The sequence below is a fragment of the Colias eurytheme genome, chromosome 6 (assembly GCF_061535395.1).
Source record: "Colias eurytheme isolate Ceu_HAF_F1 chromosome 6, ilColEury1 Martin Lab GWU primary, whole genome shotgun sequence".
Lineage (NCBI taxonomy): Eukaryota > Metazoa > Arthropoda > Insecta > Lepidoptera > Pieridae > Colias > Colias eurytheme.
In genome coordinates this window covers 7,163,692-7,181,743 of record NC_142985.1, presented here as the reverse complement: position 1 = coordinate 7,181,743, position 18,052 = coordinate 7,163,692, and the positions used below count along the sequence as shown (strand labels likewise).

Here is an 18,052-nt window from a genome sequence, read left to right as displayed (position 1 = left end):
AGGTAGGCACTTTCACACGCCCGCGCACAGGTGTCCGGTGTCGCCCTTGAGGCTACTCTAAAGTTCATTTTGCATTTATCATGCATCTATAACTAACACGCATTTGTGTTTTGCATTCGTCTATTAATGTATATGATGACACGACTTCGCTCGGTATGTTCGGTCCCTTATATGTAAAACATAAGCTGACTTGCCCTCGCTTTGATTTAACTTGAAAATTCTAAGACATTCTAAATAATATTAACGTAAAAAAACAAAACTCGACTAACATCGAGATAAAACTCTAAACCTTGACATTAAACTTGGCCCGCCGCGCAAATTAATGGCTTCCATGTTTTTATTTTCCTTGAGATTAAATTTATAGGCACTGTTTGTAGCCACGGCGTCACTCATTACGAATGCTCTAAGCCTTGCTTAAGTAATATTAGATTGTATAAAATGTCATATATCAGCGCTGTTTACTCCAAACGACTTAACTATTAATAAGTAAGCATTCCAAAGATGACGCAATCCTATCGATTTGGCTCGGCATAGCAATTTTAAGAATAGGAATATAGTGAAATATTTGATATAAAAATTTAATTTACTTTCAGTATTTTATCTCACGTCGATGACAATAATTAATAAGCACATTATTTTTACATTATTCACATTATTTTACTTAACTGTTTTCATACAAACAGCAAAATAAAGCGCGCGGGTGGAGGTTCTTCGCGCAATTAACATGCTAATGAACGCTCGCCGATATCATCGCAGTAATTATGTCCGCGCGCGACTATATTGTAGGCTTGTTATACCTTCGTTTCACATTTTCGACAACACCGCTGATATCATACCATCAATTTTATATCTATGAACAGCTTGTTCAGAAATAATCAAAGGAACTGACTCCAAATTTTAAACGCGGTATTTCCAACAGGTGTTTCGACGACGATAGCGAGACGGAGATTTCTCACGAATTTTTATGATTTCCTGTTACTCAGTATGTATATCTCTATTATATCGTTTTATTTAGCTTCATCTCCGTAAATTAAAGCTACATTCTACTTTATCTCTAATTAAGTTAATGTAAAATGCCTCGTTATGAGAAAACGTAATCTCGAGCTACGAATGAGGGGAGGAAGGGCTAATTGTGGCGCCGGGAATTTATTTTTAGTTGGAGGATTGATAGGTCCATCGTTCGGTGTGGGCCGCGGTTGATGTGCGCGTTATTTATGCAAATGTCCTAACGACATATAATGGTGGGTAGCGGGGTGTGCGGGTGCATCTTTGCGGCTATCTGCCTGCACCACGGTAATTAGGTCCTGCGTGCCGAGCGAGCGCCCGCGCCGCCGCCGCACGCAACCGCCGACCGCGCCATGTTTATGTGTCGCCTCGAGCTCGATTAACCATGCTTTTGTGTTGAGAATTCGCTTAACAAAAAGCGATACTCATATGCGCTACTGCTTTATGTAAATCTATTTTGATTTGAAAAAGTCGCAAATAGATATGTATCTACTTACCAGCGTCTAATATTCTTTGTTTAACCGAGTGTTGTCTTCCATGCCAAAACTGCCACGCCTTGATCTCATCTTCAGGGGATTTCTCTTCTCGGAACATAAGCATAACCACACTCTGTAACAACACACATAAATCATAATTAAATTATATAAAACACATTATGCGACATTTGTAGATAAGTAAAGTTTACTTCCCGACGTTAATATGTTTCCGTGATTTAATTAGGTTAAGAAACCATTAATAAATAAATTTTTAATTATAATGTTGTCCAAATAAATAATCTTAGGTATGCACGTTTGTATTCTGTATATTCTTTGTTAAACGGACCTCGATTACCGTGGCACATTCTCAGTTATTACTTTAAGCGTCTGCTATTACGTAGTTATGTTGTACATGTTAATGTTGAATATTTTTGTGAAATAAGTAAGATGCGTCAAGATTTACTTTGAATTTTCAGCCATTTCTGTTTAACGCTATGGTACGTGAAATATGTTGTTTGAACGATTTCTATAGACACGTTAGAAAACGAAGGGAAAAAGAAGTGGCTCGCGCCAGGCGTGGTGCCAGACCGGCCATATAGGGCTAACGACGAGAAAGCCCCTTCGAGACTGATTGATGGAACTGCACATCTCTCAACTTGCGCATGTATATTCCTCTTCGTTAGGTTAAACGGATGACAAACATTTGCCTCCTCAATTTAAATATGTATTTAAAAAAATAGTTCGTATATAAACTTAAACCATTCAGGAACAGAAAAACTACTTTACAAGTCATTAATAAGTAATACTTATGTGTTTATGAGATTATCTCTTGAAAACTAAACCTCTAGTTTTATATGCAGCTGTGTATACGCATACTGTACAAATTAAATGTCGTATATTATGGCTGATAAAGAAATAGCTATGTTTATTTTTCATCTAGAGGTCAATTAAGTACCGCAAGGTCCTCGGTTACAGCGTTCGCAACGGCAATAAACACGGCGTTAACTCGTGAATCAATGAATTTATGAGTAATTTGTGTCGGCACAACGTTTACGTTTCTATAAGCAGGACACGGGCTTTCTCCGCAGATCGGCCAAAGCGTAAACTGAACGGAACCACGCATACTAATAGATAGCCCATGTATAAAATGATAACGGTGCACTCCACCTCTACCTCACCGTCACATCAATGTAATAAATATAAACATTTACTGTTTTATGAGAATTCCACTGAGACATAAGTATTTTTCGAAATACATAATGCATGTATAACTGTAAATGTGTTCTAATGGGTATATCAATAATCATAATCAAAATACAGCCACGTTTTACCTTTATATGTTTTATGGCGTTTATGTAGTGTTTGTATATATCTAGTTTAATGGGACTATTAGATTTCCACTGAAAACAATACGGCTTAAGTTACGATTATATTAATGATCCATAAACATAAATAAACTAATTTAGAGGCTGTCTGTTTGCTAGTGGCTGCTGTTTTCGTGATTTACTATCTAGCCTCAAATTGATATTGAAAACTCAAAGCCCCAATTGATATTGAATAATACGATTAGAGTAGGCAATGTTTGACAAAGATACATTGTCTCCGAAACACTATTAACGACCGTAAAAGAAACTTATGTGCCATTTCAGCATGTATTTATTTATGAATTCAATAAGTGAATAAATAAATTCAGATTCTTAAAAACGATCACAGTTAAAATGTTATAATGCATATCAGATATTATGTGAATAATATTAGGGTATAACTTATAAGTAGAGACTCATGCCGAATATAATAAATTATTTTTTTTAATCTATTAATATTTTGGTACATTTTTTTCAAATAATCTTGTAATTAAAAACTTTTAGCCAAATTAAAGTCAATCTCTATTATTTATTAAAACTGAATCACAATTTTTTGAAGAAAAAAAATATTAATAGTATATATAAAATTGACATGAGCATAAAATATGGTGTGGAGTACTACCTAAATACGTAATGGCAGCGCCTAATTATGACTCAATGTAATTACTTATTTATTTATTTTTTCCAAACTATCTCAATAATTGATTTCCAATTTATAAGTATATTTTATCAATAAAATATTGAAACGTTGAATGAAATAGGATATAATTAATTTAAGATAAGGTCATTTTACATTAGTGAAATATTTAAACATAATGTCTGTGATTAATATGATAGTCACAGTTGCTAACATTATTTATATTAAATGGCAGATAGAGACGGTTAATAAAACCAAAGTTCCTATACTTAAAATTAATGAATTTTTTCCAAGAACTCAGATTGCTGTTACATTTATTACTTTTTGTTTTAAATACAACAACGCATTTCACAATAGGTTTACCTTCTCGGACCAGTTATCTTTGCTTTCCGGAACGTCAATTAATTAATCGAGTATATCGACACTCGACCCGATTTCAGGAGCCCGAGTTCGGTTGACAATCTCAGTTATCTGATCAAGCACGCTTTCTCTCGCGCCCGCGCATGTCACATACGCCCAATTCTCTCGTACCTCTATCGGTAACAGTCTGACAACCACTTCAAATCATTTCGTCACATTATTTAAATAAAAAAGTATTTGTTACACATATTTTACATCAGGCTTATGCAACGCGGTACGCTAATCTTAATTGATACCAGAAGGGCGCATTTATAACTTTTACGATGAGAAGAGAATTTATTCACCAAAATGTTAACTATAGAATATGCGCTAAGTATTATGTAGATATGTGTGACTTTTATTGTCCAGATGTTTTATACGTTTTAATTAGTTTATAATCGATATTTGTATATCTTCCGTTACGGTTTCATGGGCAATACAAGTAGCGCGTAACGAAAAGCGGCGTAACCGCGTTATGTGAGTTCGCATCATATGCTTATCGGCGAGCTCATGTAAACAACGCGTGCAAATTCAAGTGGTTGAGTAATACTAATAGCATTATGTAGAGAAGCGTAAATCGCCGTCTCTGCTCGAGTTTGCGCGCTTTTTGTGCGTCTGGCCTGCTTCCTCGTTAGTTGCGGAGCGCCCATCCATCAGACCCTATCTACTTTATGACAATTATTTATGTTCACTGCGTAGCAAAACTATTTCGCTCACCGTTGAGCTTTATCGATAGCGCAAAAGTAATGTCCTGCCTTCTCGATACGCTATATCTGATACGGATACGTCTGTTTGTTAAGTGCGCCAGTTGTTTGTGCTAGTTGTTTTAACGCCTAGGTTATTTGCTGCAAATGTTCTCTGCATTGAATGCCGGTTTCGACATAAATTCTGAGCGGAACTGTGGGTGTAACTGCTGTGCAGTTGCCTACGGTATACGTGTCGGTATTTATTTTAAACCAAGTGATATATATCAGACTACTTTTATTCCGTTATCTCTTACAGGATACAATTTCAATGATATATTAGATGATCAATGTACTGATATTTAAATGTGTGACAATTTAATGTTGTATAAGCTGCAATATGTCTATACATAGAGACAATGAATAAATTTACATGAAAATCTAAAATAATTAAAACTTCTTATGTAAGTTTGTACTACATGCGTACGTGCGATTGCATTATCAGAAACAGTCATTTACCGCTAAATCTCGTTTGAATCGGAGCAAATCCTGCGATCCGTCGAGCGTCAGATTAACATCCCAAGTCGCGTGTAACACTAATCTGCTTAAATGTCGAAAGGAAATGTCAGATCGTAAAGTGCAGGGCTCTAAACGTGGCGCGATACTTACAGCTTACCACGTCTCTACCAGGCTTTCAATCACGCGTATTCAGTAGCTTTTGCAAGATACTAATGTAGACTTACTAATTAACATTTACTTATTTATTCTTTCAATGAAACTATATTAACGTTTGTCTCGTAAATATTGGAATATATTAATTGAAAAAGTTAAAGTATTATGATTCAGATCTCAGCGGAATAAACTACAATAAAGGCTTAGTTGTTAGTTGCATACAGATATCTTAAGAGCACCTAATGCCGCCGATCACAGCTGCCTGCCTGCCGCCGATGCTATCAAGGATTGACGCTAAATACGCGCGCACTGTGACAGTTCCAATATTGAAACAATGACGAACTTTGCCTTACGTAATGCCATTTGTGTCCAGCTTAACTGTCACTCAATGAAGGAATTAAAACTGAGTGAAAGTCAACGTAAATGTATGACTACACTGCTTAAAAAGATTAGATTAGAATTCTTATAATTGATTGAGGTAAACCCGAGCGTTACTATTATTTTAATTATGCTTTTGCTAACTTCAGTTGTTACGTGATTATTACCGAATAGTACGTAATGTTTCGAAAGTAATAGTTATCGAGTATAGTATTATGCGAACCTGAAATCGAACGTGGAAAATTCACGCTCTGTCAAGCGATGCGTCTGCTTACTGCTTGTTGCACTTTGCTTTGATAATATGATGCAACGAAAATCCCCAAGTGTGAACTTCTTTATTTCATACGAAACTACATAACTTACTTACTTTCTTTATTATACCTTAAAAAGTTTATTAAAGATAAAACATTACCAAAATTTATTCTTTCATAATTCGGACCTCCAAATTGGCATAAGTAATGGTAGAGCGCATTACCTGCACTAAAACAAAAAACCTTCACCTGGAAGCTGGTAATTGCAATTTCATTCATCTTTCTTGACAAGATGACGTTTCCAGAAATTTCGTGGCTTTGGATTACATTAACAAAAAATATAATAACAACAAAATCATATAAATCAGTTCTAAAAAAGGAATGAAAAACTATATTATAACATATGAAGACTTCGTATTAAATAATACGTTTTATTTTTTTACTGATTTCGTATTTACTACCACATGCTGTTAATAAGAATTCGACTTAATATTTAATAATATGTTTATGTTTTACTTCCATTTCAATAAGAAAAAAATTGATATATGTACATAGCTTCTACGTTGGCAGCTGTCTGCATATGATCATGTCATTGTGTATGCTTAAATCTACGTACAAATTTATTTGGTTAAGTCTAAGAAAAAATACCGTTACGAAAAGTTTGAATAATATTGTGTTTTATCATCATTAATGTCTCAAGGTAGTAGAAGCGGGGCAATAAGCAAAGAGGGTGCAAGGTAAATTGAGTCATCTCAACACGTGATTGATTACCGAAATGATTGGCATCATCGCGACGTGGATGCAAATTTTCGAACTTATTTATTCTCTTCGTTTGCAACGATATTTTTTTAGGTATGCCAAATACATTTTTAATTCCACGTGAGTGCGTATTGTGAGAAATATCCAGTATGGCTCATATGACAGCCCTTCACTTGTCGGCGTGAACGACTTCGGCCGAAATGTGTATCGGAAGGGACAGTAAGTAGGTATATGCTCTGAATACTGACCGTTATAATCCCTCATCAAGCATAACATGTCGAGTGTAAAAGGCATCATTAACGTTTACCGTAAAAAGGCAACCGGAGCAATCATTAAAATCGTAAAATATTGCAAAAAGAAAATAAAAACAACAACGTGTCTCGTTACTCGAGTTTCCGTTGCTACGAAAGTGAACACAATGATGTCAGTTTCGTGATAAAAACTAGAGCAAAAAGTCCCCATATAAATGAGTGCGGTACCTATAAATGTTAGACTTGATACAGCTCATCACGCTTTAGATCATGAGCTTCTTTTAATGCTTGATTACGTATTTTCTTTACGCGCTTATTTTTTTATTTGCAGGGAATTCGTTGTAATTTAAGTATTTACAAATTACATTAATAAAAAAAATAGTTTATTTAACATATTGTTATTTGAACGAATATCATAGAATACATTTTATAAATATAAAAATTAAATGTTTAAACAATAAGATATAAGTACCTAAAGTATGAGGACAAATCATAAAACATTGTTATTTTATTTGATTGAATCATGCACGGCTTTCATGTTCATCTTTGTTCACATGAGAAATTAAATTTTAATGATATTGCTAAAATCGTTTAATCATAATATGAAGCGTCTTACTTGCGAGTTGCGACCCTTCAAGTGTCGTGGAATATAAAATGAGGCGACCGACTACATACACCCAAGATGATTAATTGCTACAGCTTTGTATGATTGATCGATTTTCTTTCACGGTTGCATTTCACAAAAAATGCTTCAAAAACAATCCTTTCGCCTGTACAAACGGTTCTATGGAGAACGTTTTAAAATTCAATTTGTCATATTCAATTCAAATGTTAATACGGAAGAGAAGCGTGCGAATATTTAGTGTTGATATACTAAATAAACTTGTCGCAGACCTAGTTGTAAATGCAATGTAAGAGGTGATAAGATCATTTTAAAGGGACCCACGTAGTATTGGAAAAGAATATCACAAAAATAAGATTTCACCGCATGTAATTACTATCGTGCCACGCAAACTTAAAACTTAGTAAAATTTTCGCCAATCCTTTAACCGCTCTTTGTCACGCGAGCTTATTGGCGATTCGTGGGAACTTTGAATATGTTTTTTTAGAATCGTAATAATTGGCCTTAATAAAGATAAAAGGTAAAATAACTAATAGTTCACATCATGTTCAAATAAGAATCGGCAAATATTATATATACCTAAGCCTATATGTATGGATATAAAGATTGAATTACGAATTGCGACTAAGATAACAGATAAATCGTGTGATAATACGATCAAAACAGGTTACTACATATTTATAATAAAATCATTATCTACAAGAAATATGCATAAGAATGTGTCGATGTTTTCGCATTGAATACGACAAGTGCTCGTTAAGGGAACACGGTGTTTGCCGCATTGGAATTATTTTATCATAATACACTATGGTTATTGTTTAAGAAAGCGATATTATCCAGGCCGGCCGCGCTCCCGGGGCGGTCATTGTGTTCCTATATGGCGAATGTCAAAAGCGTCGTCTTAATTATCAGGCGCGGCTATACAATACGGTCTCGATTGCGGCCAGATAAGAGCTCTATATCTATCCGAGTATTGAATGCGCACCGGACTCGCGGCCCACTTACTGCCTTAATAATAACTTCAAGCGTATGTCTCATTGTGTCTTTGATTATTCTGATCTAAGCACATTGAATCGAGATAAGTCTGAATTCGTAACTCACAAAACAAAAGAAATTGCAATCGAAGCAAACATCGGAATTATTTAGCGTAATTTATCCATTAATTGCTAAAATTACCGTGTTATAAGTAACTGTGTATTTCCCCATTTAAACAATGCTGTAGGCTATTGTGATCGGCAACTTTGAAACTAGATTAACCAGATCGAAGATGGTAGAATATCTGGTTAATCAAGAAATCTTGTAAAATTATAAAAAAAAAATATGTGAACGCGCCACTGATCCATTTATTATGTCATTTTCTTGGGAAGTGGAAAAAGAACAATACAGCAAGGGGATTTCCGATTTCCACGGTAAATAATAATGTATCTGGAAGATTCACCTTTGTTGTTTATAATACAAGGTCAATTTTTCTTACGAGGTAAATAACAGACTATCACGCTAGATATGTCGTCTTAATTAGATCAATCAATAATAGGTACATAGTTATTGATAGTATCAATTAAAATCAAATAATAAAGCAAACTTTTAGCATCGTATTTTTGATGAACTTCCTATGTAGGTATTACGTTAAAGTAGTTTGATATATTTTGCAACTAACTAACATTGGTGCTGTTAAATAACCGATATTTATTTAGTGTTTTAAATAAAATGCACATAAAATAAAAAGCCGCGGTTATGAAAGTGAATACTTGAAGGTGAACATGAAACTGTGACCGGGAGCTGCTGCAGTGAAACCGATACGAGGGGCTTGCGGTCGGGATCTCGTTGAAAACAAGTATAAACACAATAAAAACTAAGCACATCTTATTTCTAATGGAATTCGATATAAAACGCACGGAAAAATTACCTCAAACTCGTTAATTTATTCAATTATATATTAACTGAATGATAATTAGGAAGACTGGTTTGTTGAGTGGTCATGTTTTACGGTCATTTGTGTTCTACCTCTAAAGTACGTAAGCTTTCTAAGATCCGAGAGAAGTAAACATCCGGCCTTAACCGTTAAGGGGCTAAGGCTCAATCAAATACTTACAAATCTTTCCTACTTGTATTACCATTAACATGTATGTAATTAATACGCAATGCTATATATTAATGTATTTTTTATAAAAACTACTTTATTGTTGATTATTTTAAACTAGTTAGACATACCTAAGTTTATTTATGTGGTACCTAAGATACGTTATAATGACTTAATTTACTAGTATCAAAAATATTAATTTATAACATACCTATTATGAGTCTTGCCTATCGCTAAATCAAAACGTTTAAAAAAACTAAACAAATAATACCTATAATAACAACAAAACTGACTAACAATAACAACTCAATTTAGATTTAAATAAAGTTTAGTTTATACTCGTTAAAATATTTTTATAAAAATAATACATACCTTAACTGTTTGATTCTTCAGTGGTTTATCGGGATCGTGAACGTATTCCAACGTGATGCCATAGAACTGACCCTTATTAATATACGTTATTCGATCATCCTCTCGCCTCTGTGAACTACTGCTCGCTGTCTCTAAGTGATATTTGAATCCATACGGTGAAAACCTATGGACAAAAAGGTGTTAACATTAGTTTATTACACGGCAATTCTAATAAACAGGATGAGAAGGCAGGATACCGGTGTTATTAAGATCTAGATAGCTTTCACAACTCGCACGTTATGAAGTAGCGTTGTAGGTAAAATGGCAGCGGCATTTGTTGAAATATAAAAATGCACAATAAAATCTCGTTTTTAACCATTTAGAAAAAGTGCGATTTCTTCTTTAAGATAGTTATCTTCAGAGATATGCTCGACAATAAAGTTTCCATGAAGTGTAGCAATAAAAGACCGCAAAAAGTGGAAATCTTAATTGCACCGCCCGTAAGCTTGAATGCGCGTCATTACATAAAGGCGTGGATTTCCAGTTCATAGTACGCAATGGAAACTGTGTTTTCTCGTGGCTTCCTGCGCTTTAAATTAGCGGAAGGAAAATCCCAACAAAATTAGTTAGGATCGCGTGTCGCGCGTCGTTATAGACTACGTGCGTGGAAATCGCGACAAAATAATTCGGCTCAATACGCGTGCCTTTTCGCGGTCGTCTTGTCTGCGATCTCAGTTCTCTGCCCACGCCCTCGAAGACACTCAGCGAGGAACGAATGCGATCTACATCATTATCAGTATACTTCATGCTTAAATTACGTAATACGATAAAAAGCTATAAATCGACACGAAATATTTAATCCAACCATAAATTTATCACTGGAATGTACCTAGATAGTGAGTTCGCAACGACGTAGTTTTCGACTTGTAGTTACACCATTACTTAAAGCCTATTGAAAACAATTTGGTAAACAATTCTGCTGATGTTTGCGATTTAACCGAGCGGTTACTGATAAAAGCTGTGCAATGCAAACTCGGGCCGACATTGACGGATCGGTCGCTGCGGCGTTCGCCTATCTGATTCTCTCTCTTATTCCGAACGTAATTTCCATTTGTGACGTGGCTTTCCATTGTCATTGCTGTATTATTTAACTTTTGTTCCTTAAATTTTACCTATCGTTAAAATCTTATTTTTCCTTATAGCAAATAAGCGGAATTATAATAAAAGGACACTCATAAAAATTATACAGTACATCCCAGTAGGCAGATATTTTATCACCTGAGAGTCAGCCATATTCAGTAATAAATAACGTATTGTTTTCCAATGAGCTTCATTACAAATTTCAGTAGCGCAGCGACCGAAAAAATATACTTCCTGCGTGAAGACGAGAGCCTTTCATGAATAAATCAATCGGTGAGGCGCGGAAATTGATGAGGGCACAAAAAGCCTTGGAACGGAGCGACAACAAAGTGCTCGCAATAAAAACGCACAATGATGCGATAAGAGTCCCGAGAGACGTCCCGCGGGGCCTTGTGTTGCGCCGCCAAATTAGATGCGCATAAATCTGACCCTCTCTTGCATTATTGTACCACTTGCTATCTCATAATATTACCTCCACACCGACCTCTCTTAGTAAATACTTATTTGATTTTATAGTTTATGAACAAGTAGACTGTACTAACGCATTTATCTTCAGCGCTCCAACTCTATAGTTTACTATGTATTTCTTATTTAACTACTCTATTTTAGATTGCGTGTATAGAATAACATAACGAACTGAAGTAAACTATATATTATCTTACTGTTTTGAACGATTTACATATTCTTTGTGTTATTTAGGTATATACTTATATAGTGACTAGTGTACATTCGTAGAAACATTGTCGGATATTGTAGAGCAATCACGGTAGTGAGAAAATATGAGGAATTTAACAGCATGGAAGTAATTATATGTTTTACTCTCCCAACAACACGCAATGATGTGATTTTTGAACCTAGTTATGTTAAAAAAATACATTTCCAAAACAACAGAGCAAATATAAAATGCATGTCTTAGGTAATCAAAGGAATGCTCTTAGTGTAATCATTTTGCGAATATAGACAGCGTGATGTAAGGATCGCGTGCAGGCCGCAATCCTGAAACGTCAGTGTCTGATTGCACTCGGTAATTAGTATCTATGATGAATAAATATATAGGGTACCGTAGAGATTAAGGGTAGGTAATGTTAATATAAACGTGTTACATCTGTGAAGTACTTCGATAGGCATACAGACTATTAGAGTTCGTTTATAAAGTTAACATCGCAGGAAGTAATTTGAAAGTGGTTGCTTTGTACAAGATACTTTTTGGGATGCTAATCAGATATGACCACACTAGTCGATTGAGTTACTCGATTTCAAATGCCTTCGTCTATGGTGTATGCATAGTCCACAAACGTTAGCGGTACGGAGCGTCCGGCCACGCACTTATTTTAACGGAATATTCATCTAGGCGGTAAGTAAAAAAGTAAATATGTATTTCGGCAATACCACTAATAGTTAATCAATAAATTCTTCGACAATAAAACCAAAATAACGTCAATTAATAAAGTTTGGACTGAATGCAAGCAAGTAATTATCGTGATAGCAATGCTAATGCACTTATCATGTTAACAACTCTTTCCGCCACATCAAATCGCCCGTTTATTTGACGATTTGTTCCACGAGCGCAAACACTTAATTGGTTTGCGCAGTTAAACTTTTTACATCTCCAATAAAATAATAACTGTCGATAATTTCACCGCCTGAACAAATATAACATAACAAAAAATATTTAGTAACTAATAAACAGAAACAGAGGCGGCTCGCCCTAAGGAGCGCTGGTGCAGTGAACTCCCATAAATAATTATAATAAAATCATACTCCTTAATTTAATTATTAACATTAATTATTACTATTTAAAATCAATCGTAATCTTTAAAACTACTGTTAATACCAATGAATATATCCATCATTCCATCATCCCATACACCTGTATAATACCTACTGTATTAATGTAACGCGCGAAGCGGTGCGCTCACGATTGCGATCCAATGAAAAAAGATTTAGTACATTTCCTAATACGAAATCCAATAGGAGTGAAAGAGAGGGTTTTGCCAAAGCCCTGCGCGTGAAACAAAAGATTTTCTATGAAAAAGTAGCAAAATTCGGAGCGGCGCACCCGCAAACGTTGCCGGTTCGTTTTTACCGCCAGGCAGGACAGCGATAGCGCGCGCGGCGCGGCGCGACGTTGCCAGTTACCACTTCTATTAATATAAACAAACACTCGAGTCAACTTCAATGCTCGCGCGCGATTCATGCAATTTTCTAATTAAAATTATAAAATACGTGTTGAAATAGCCTGTAGTTATCAGTATTACTTGTGAGTGTTAAAATGAACAATAATTATAATGTGGCGTTCATTAAAAAGTGTGATAAAACGTTACAAATTCGGCTTGAATGTAAAGCTAAGGGACCGCCACGGCCTGAACTTGATCTTACGCAAAAATGTACGACAAAAACGAAAACATATACGCGTGTGTTTAAATCTGAACAATATGTGAAAACACCGTGGTTGTGTGGTTGTGATGAAAGCAACAAACTATTTTGTTTTCCGTGTCTTTTATTTAAAGCGGGCGCGGCCGGCGGAGGTGTCAGGTGAGAGTGCTTGGACTGAAACGGGCGTAGACGACTTAGCTCATCTTTCAATCAAGATGAAAAAACATTCACAATCTCGGTACCATTTGTTGAATGAACTGCAATTGGCGTCTATCGGACGCGGGACGACAAGACATTCGTAAAGCACTAGATTCCGCGTAGGTACCTACCGAAAGTCAATACGCGAGTTCAATGACCGTGTCGATGAAAACAGACATATTTTACGAAGGTTAATAGATTGTGTCGTATTTTGTGGTGCATTTCAAATTGCTTTATGGGGGCATGATGAGTCTTCGGAATCCCTGAATCCCGGAATCTATATATATATATTTTTTTTAATAAATTGTACTGATTTACACCATGTATTTTCAGTGTTTTATTTCAAGTGAACACCCATAAAATTTTGTCACGAGCCGCCTCTGAACAGAAATACTTACGAGGATGACATACCGGGTTTGGCACTCGAGCTGAGCACTCGTGCTTAGCAAGAGCGCCCTACCTGCCGTCTATTGTTCTCCGTAGAGACGGGGGACCGCTACCTGAGATTCGCCGAAAGGCAAATTCCGGGAAGTGACCCGCGCCTTTGTTGTGAACAATAGCGACCGATAAGCGACCGGTCCCACCCCGCCTGCTCAGGTAGTTTACTACCTGGTCAGTCGCGGTGCAACCGCAGCTGCACTCGCAGCGTACAACTAATTCTTGTTTCTCGACGCGCCAGTCGCGGTTTCTCCGTTGCCCACCTAACGGTGTCAAACGGGCTTCGGAGAAATTAACACCATCCGGTGGAAGTATCTGTGGGGCGCAGATACCGCACGTTTGTATAAACGGCGTACAGCCTCACCGCTTCGGGAGCTTTTCGGTGACTGTGAGTCCGGGGTCCTCTTAGTAGGCACTGCCACGGCGGGCAGGTACTCCAACTGCTCGCTAGCGCCCGGACTCGGCCGAAAACTACTCCTGACGGGTCCACGTCACGCTTTCGCAGGGGGTCACTCCAAGACCCCTGCGAACTGTTAGGTAGTGACAACCTCACCCCGCTATCACCAGCGGGACGCACCAAACACACCACATACACATACATACGTGTAGGCACACAACCCCCCCCCCGCCCGGAAGCGGGGAGGGCCGCTAGGACGACGATTAGGAAAAATTAAAAACCGTTAGGATGTCCGATTCGTTGGAGGACCTAGATATAAAAGCCTTTATGGCTTTCTTAGTCAGGGAGAACCCGGAGGTGCTGGATGCATTTAAAGCACACAGCGCCGCCGGGGCTCAAAAACTTGCCGCGCCCGTTGCGCAACCGTTAAGGGACTCTCCTGAGTCCCCACCGCTGTCCCCAGTGGCAGTCGAAGCGGGGTTCGAAGCCCCGACCGTTATGGAGTGCGAGAGCGCTCCAGAGTCAGAGTCAATAGCTTCAGAGGCGGAGTCCTCAAATTCGTCAGACGGTTTCGAAACCGTTACAAATAAAAAGAGACGCAAACTAAAAAATGCTGCTCCGCCCGCCAAACGGAACGCGACCGTTCGCGATTCCGCGCGCGCCGAGCCTAGCCGTGCGCCCCCCGCCCCTCAGGCATCCGCCCCTCAGGCACCCGAAGGCCCGACCGCGGGCAACGCCGCGACGCGTAAACCGCCCTCCCCTCCCCCCGTCTACGTGAGGGATAAGTCCGCGTGGCTGAAGATCTCAGCCTACCTAGACAATGAAGGTATCCCCTTCAAAGCTCGTCCAACTAAGGACAACATTCGAGTTCAGTTATTAACGTCTACCCATCACAGGGTTTTCACTTCATATTTAAGAGACCAAAACATAGGCGGTCATTCGTTCCCCCTTCCGGAGGAACGCTCTTTAAGAGTCGTTATAAAAGGGATCCCCAAAGAGATCTCTGCCGATCAAGTCTTCAATGACTTGAAAGACCAAGGTTTCCCTGTGCAGGAGTGCTTCCGCATGCACAATAGAATCACTAAAGCACCATATGACATGGTCCTCGCGGTCCTAGATCGTACCCCGAAGGGTAAAGACATTTTTAAAATGCGGCATTGCTGCAAACTCTCAGGGCTCAAGGTGGAAACACCCGACTCCCACAGCTATATTAGACAGTGTCATCGCTGTCAACTTTACGGGCACTCTGCTCGTAACTGTTTTTCGCGGCCTCGCTGCGTCAAATGTTTAGGCGACCACGGCACGGAGGATTGCACGAGGTCCAAAGATTTGCCTAATGAGGATCCACCGTCCTGCGTACTATGTGAGACTTCGGGTCACCCCGCGAACTACCGGGGTTGCCCGAAGGCTCCCAAACACAGGGCGGGGGGTCGCCAGAAGGCGAACAAACCTCGCGGGATCGCCCGCGCCGGGGCTCAACCCCCACAACCAAAGCCGGTCTTTATACCGGCTCCACCTCCCAAGACAAACGCTTGGACGAAACCTCCGTCACTAGTGACGCAGGCCCAGTCGAGCGTGGCGGTGCCGCCTTCAGCGGCTCCCGCTATACATATAGCACCGAAGCCCTCAGCTAAAGTGCACACACCCGAATTAGACTTGCCTGACGAGTCTATCGCAAACCTCGTTTACTTAATGAATTATATTCACGAAATCAACTTTGATGAGGTAAATCTAGTTGCAAACCAACTTAGGAATGCCAAAAGCAGCCTAGAGAGAATCCATATATTAGCAGCTCATAGGGAGTTGGTAATAAAACTCAACAAGACTCCCTAATGGCTACCACAAGTAGAATTAAACCTAGAGCGATCTCCGTAGTTACTTTTAACGCGGACGGCCTTCTCAAACAGACTAACCTAGTTAGGGACTTTGTCACTAGACGGCGTGTCGATGTGCTAGTAATGCAAGAGACATTCCTTAAGCCTTTTAACCGCAATCCGCGAATCGCCAACTACATGTTGGTGCGTAACGACCGCGTAAACAGCCCCTTAGGCGGCACCCTTATATATTACAGAAGGGCCTTGCACTGCACGCCCATCGACACGCCGCCTCTAATTAACTTAGAAGCCACAGTGATCAAGGTGTCTATGACCGGTCATCAACCCGTCATAATCGCCTCGGTCTATCTCTCACCGTCAAAGGCAATCTTGGAGAGCGATCTCAGAGCCTTGCTTGCACTGGGCGACTCGGTCATTCTGGCCGGCGACCTCAACTGCAAGCACTGGAACTGGAATAGCTCCTACGAGAATGCCAATGGCAAGCGACTAGACCGACTGACTGACCTACTTAACGTCACGATTGTAGGCCCCTTAGAACCGACTCACTTTCCGAAGAACACGGGACACAGACAGGACGTGCTCGATGTGGCGGTGATGCGGAACGTGACGCTACAGTTGCGCTCCGTTGAAACGTTGCACGAGCTCGACTCTGATCACAGGCCCGTGTTGTTCGAACTGGGTCCCCCCGATAGCACCACCGTAGAGTACATGACGAAGGTAGACTGGCGAAAGTTGCACGAGGCCTTACAGCCCGTCGACTCGCCAGAGCTGGAGTCTGTACCTGACAAAATCGACACGGTCGTAGAGGCGCTCGACGCGGTCTCCTCGGTCACCAGCCACATTCAATCCAAGATTGAATACGCGTCCCGGCGGGTCCCCGTTGGCCTCGGCCACCGGTTGGATCTGCCCCCGGACGTACGAAGGCTGGTGGGCGATAAGAACGCGGCGACGCGCGCCTACGACCGAGCACCGACAGACGAAAACCGTAGAATACTTCGTTCCTTACAGAGAGAGGTAAGAGAGCGAATTCACGAATTACGCAACGAGCGGTGGGACTCTTTACTTAGCGATCTCTCTCCCTCGCACACTGCCTACTGGCGGCTTGCGAGGACTCTCAAATCTGATGGTATTGCCGCCACGCCACCGCTCATTCGTCCTGACCAACCTCCCGCTTTTGACGATTTTGAGAAGGCCGAATGCTTAGCTGACAGTTTAGAGGAACAATGTTCCCCCAATCTCGACATGACCGACTCGACTCACATTAACGTAGTTAATCAAGAGATCGCACGTTTTACCGAAACCCCTCGTATCGATGCCGAGCCCTTGTCACCAACGACGGCCACCGAAGTAAAATCACTCATCAAGTCACTTGCCAATAGGAAGTCCCCAGGCGGAGACTCTATTCCCAATAGAGCTCTAAAAAGCCTGCCGCCCGCCCTTATCGCTCTCCTAGTAGCCACCTTTAATTGTCTCCTGGCCAATTGTACCTTCCCCGCTAAGTGGAAGGAAGCAATTGTGATCGGGATCCACAAACCGGGCAAACCCCGGAACGTGGCATCTAGTTACCGTCCCATCAGTCTCCTCAGCTCTCTGGGGAAAATCTATGAGAGAATCATCTCTAAACGCCTCTGGGACGCAGTCATTGCCAAAAAGCTGCTCCCGGACGAACAGTTCGGCTTTAGGCGAGCTCACTCATGTCCTCACCAAGTACACCGCATCACGGAGTACATTCTCGCGGGC

The 18,052-nt window shown here is 39.6% G+C and overlaps 1 protein-coding gene across 3 annotated transcripts in view; it reads right to left on the bottom strand.

The window, feature by feature from the left end:
- The window catches only part of grh (grainy head), a 91,275-nt gene that overhangs the window by 9,573 nt on the left and 63,650 nt on the right, over positions 1-18,052 (bottom strand). For all 3 annotated transcript variants that reach the window (XM_090102847.1, XM_090102846.1, XM_090102845.1), the window contains 2 exons: positions 9,950-10,112; positions 1,503-1,614 (listed from right to left, as the gene is read on the bottom strand). In XM_090102847.1, coding sequence (XP_089958973.1) covers positions 1,503-1,614; positions 9,950-10,112 — 275 coding nt within the window. The remainder of the gene's footprint in view (positions 1-1,502; positions 1,615-9,949; positions 10,113-18,052) is intronic.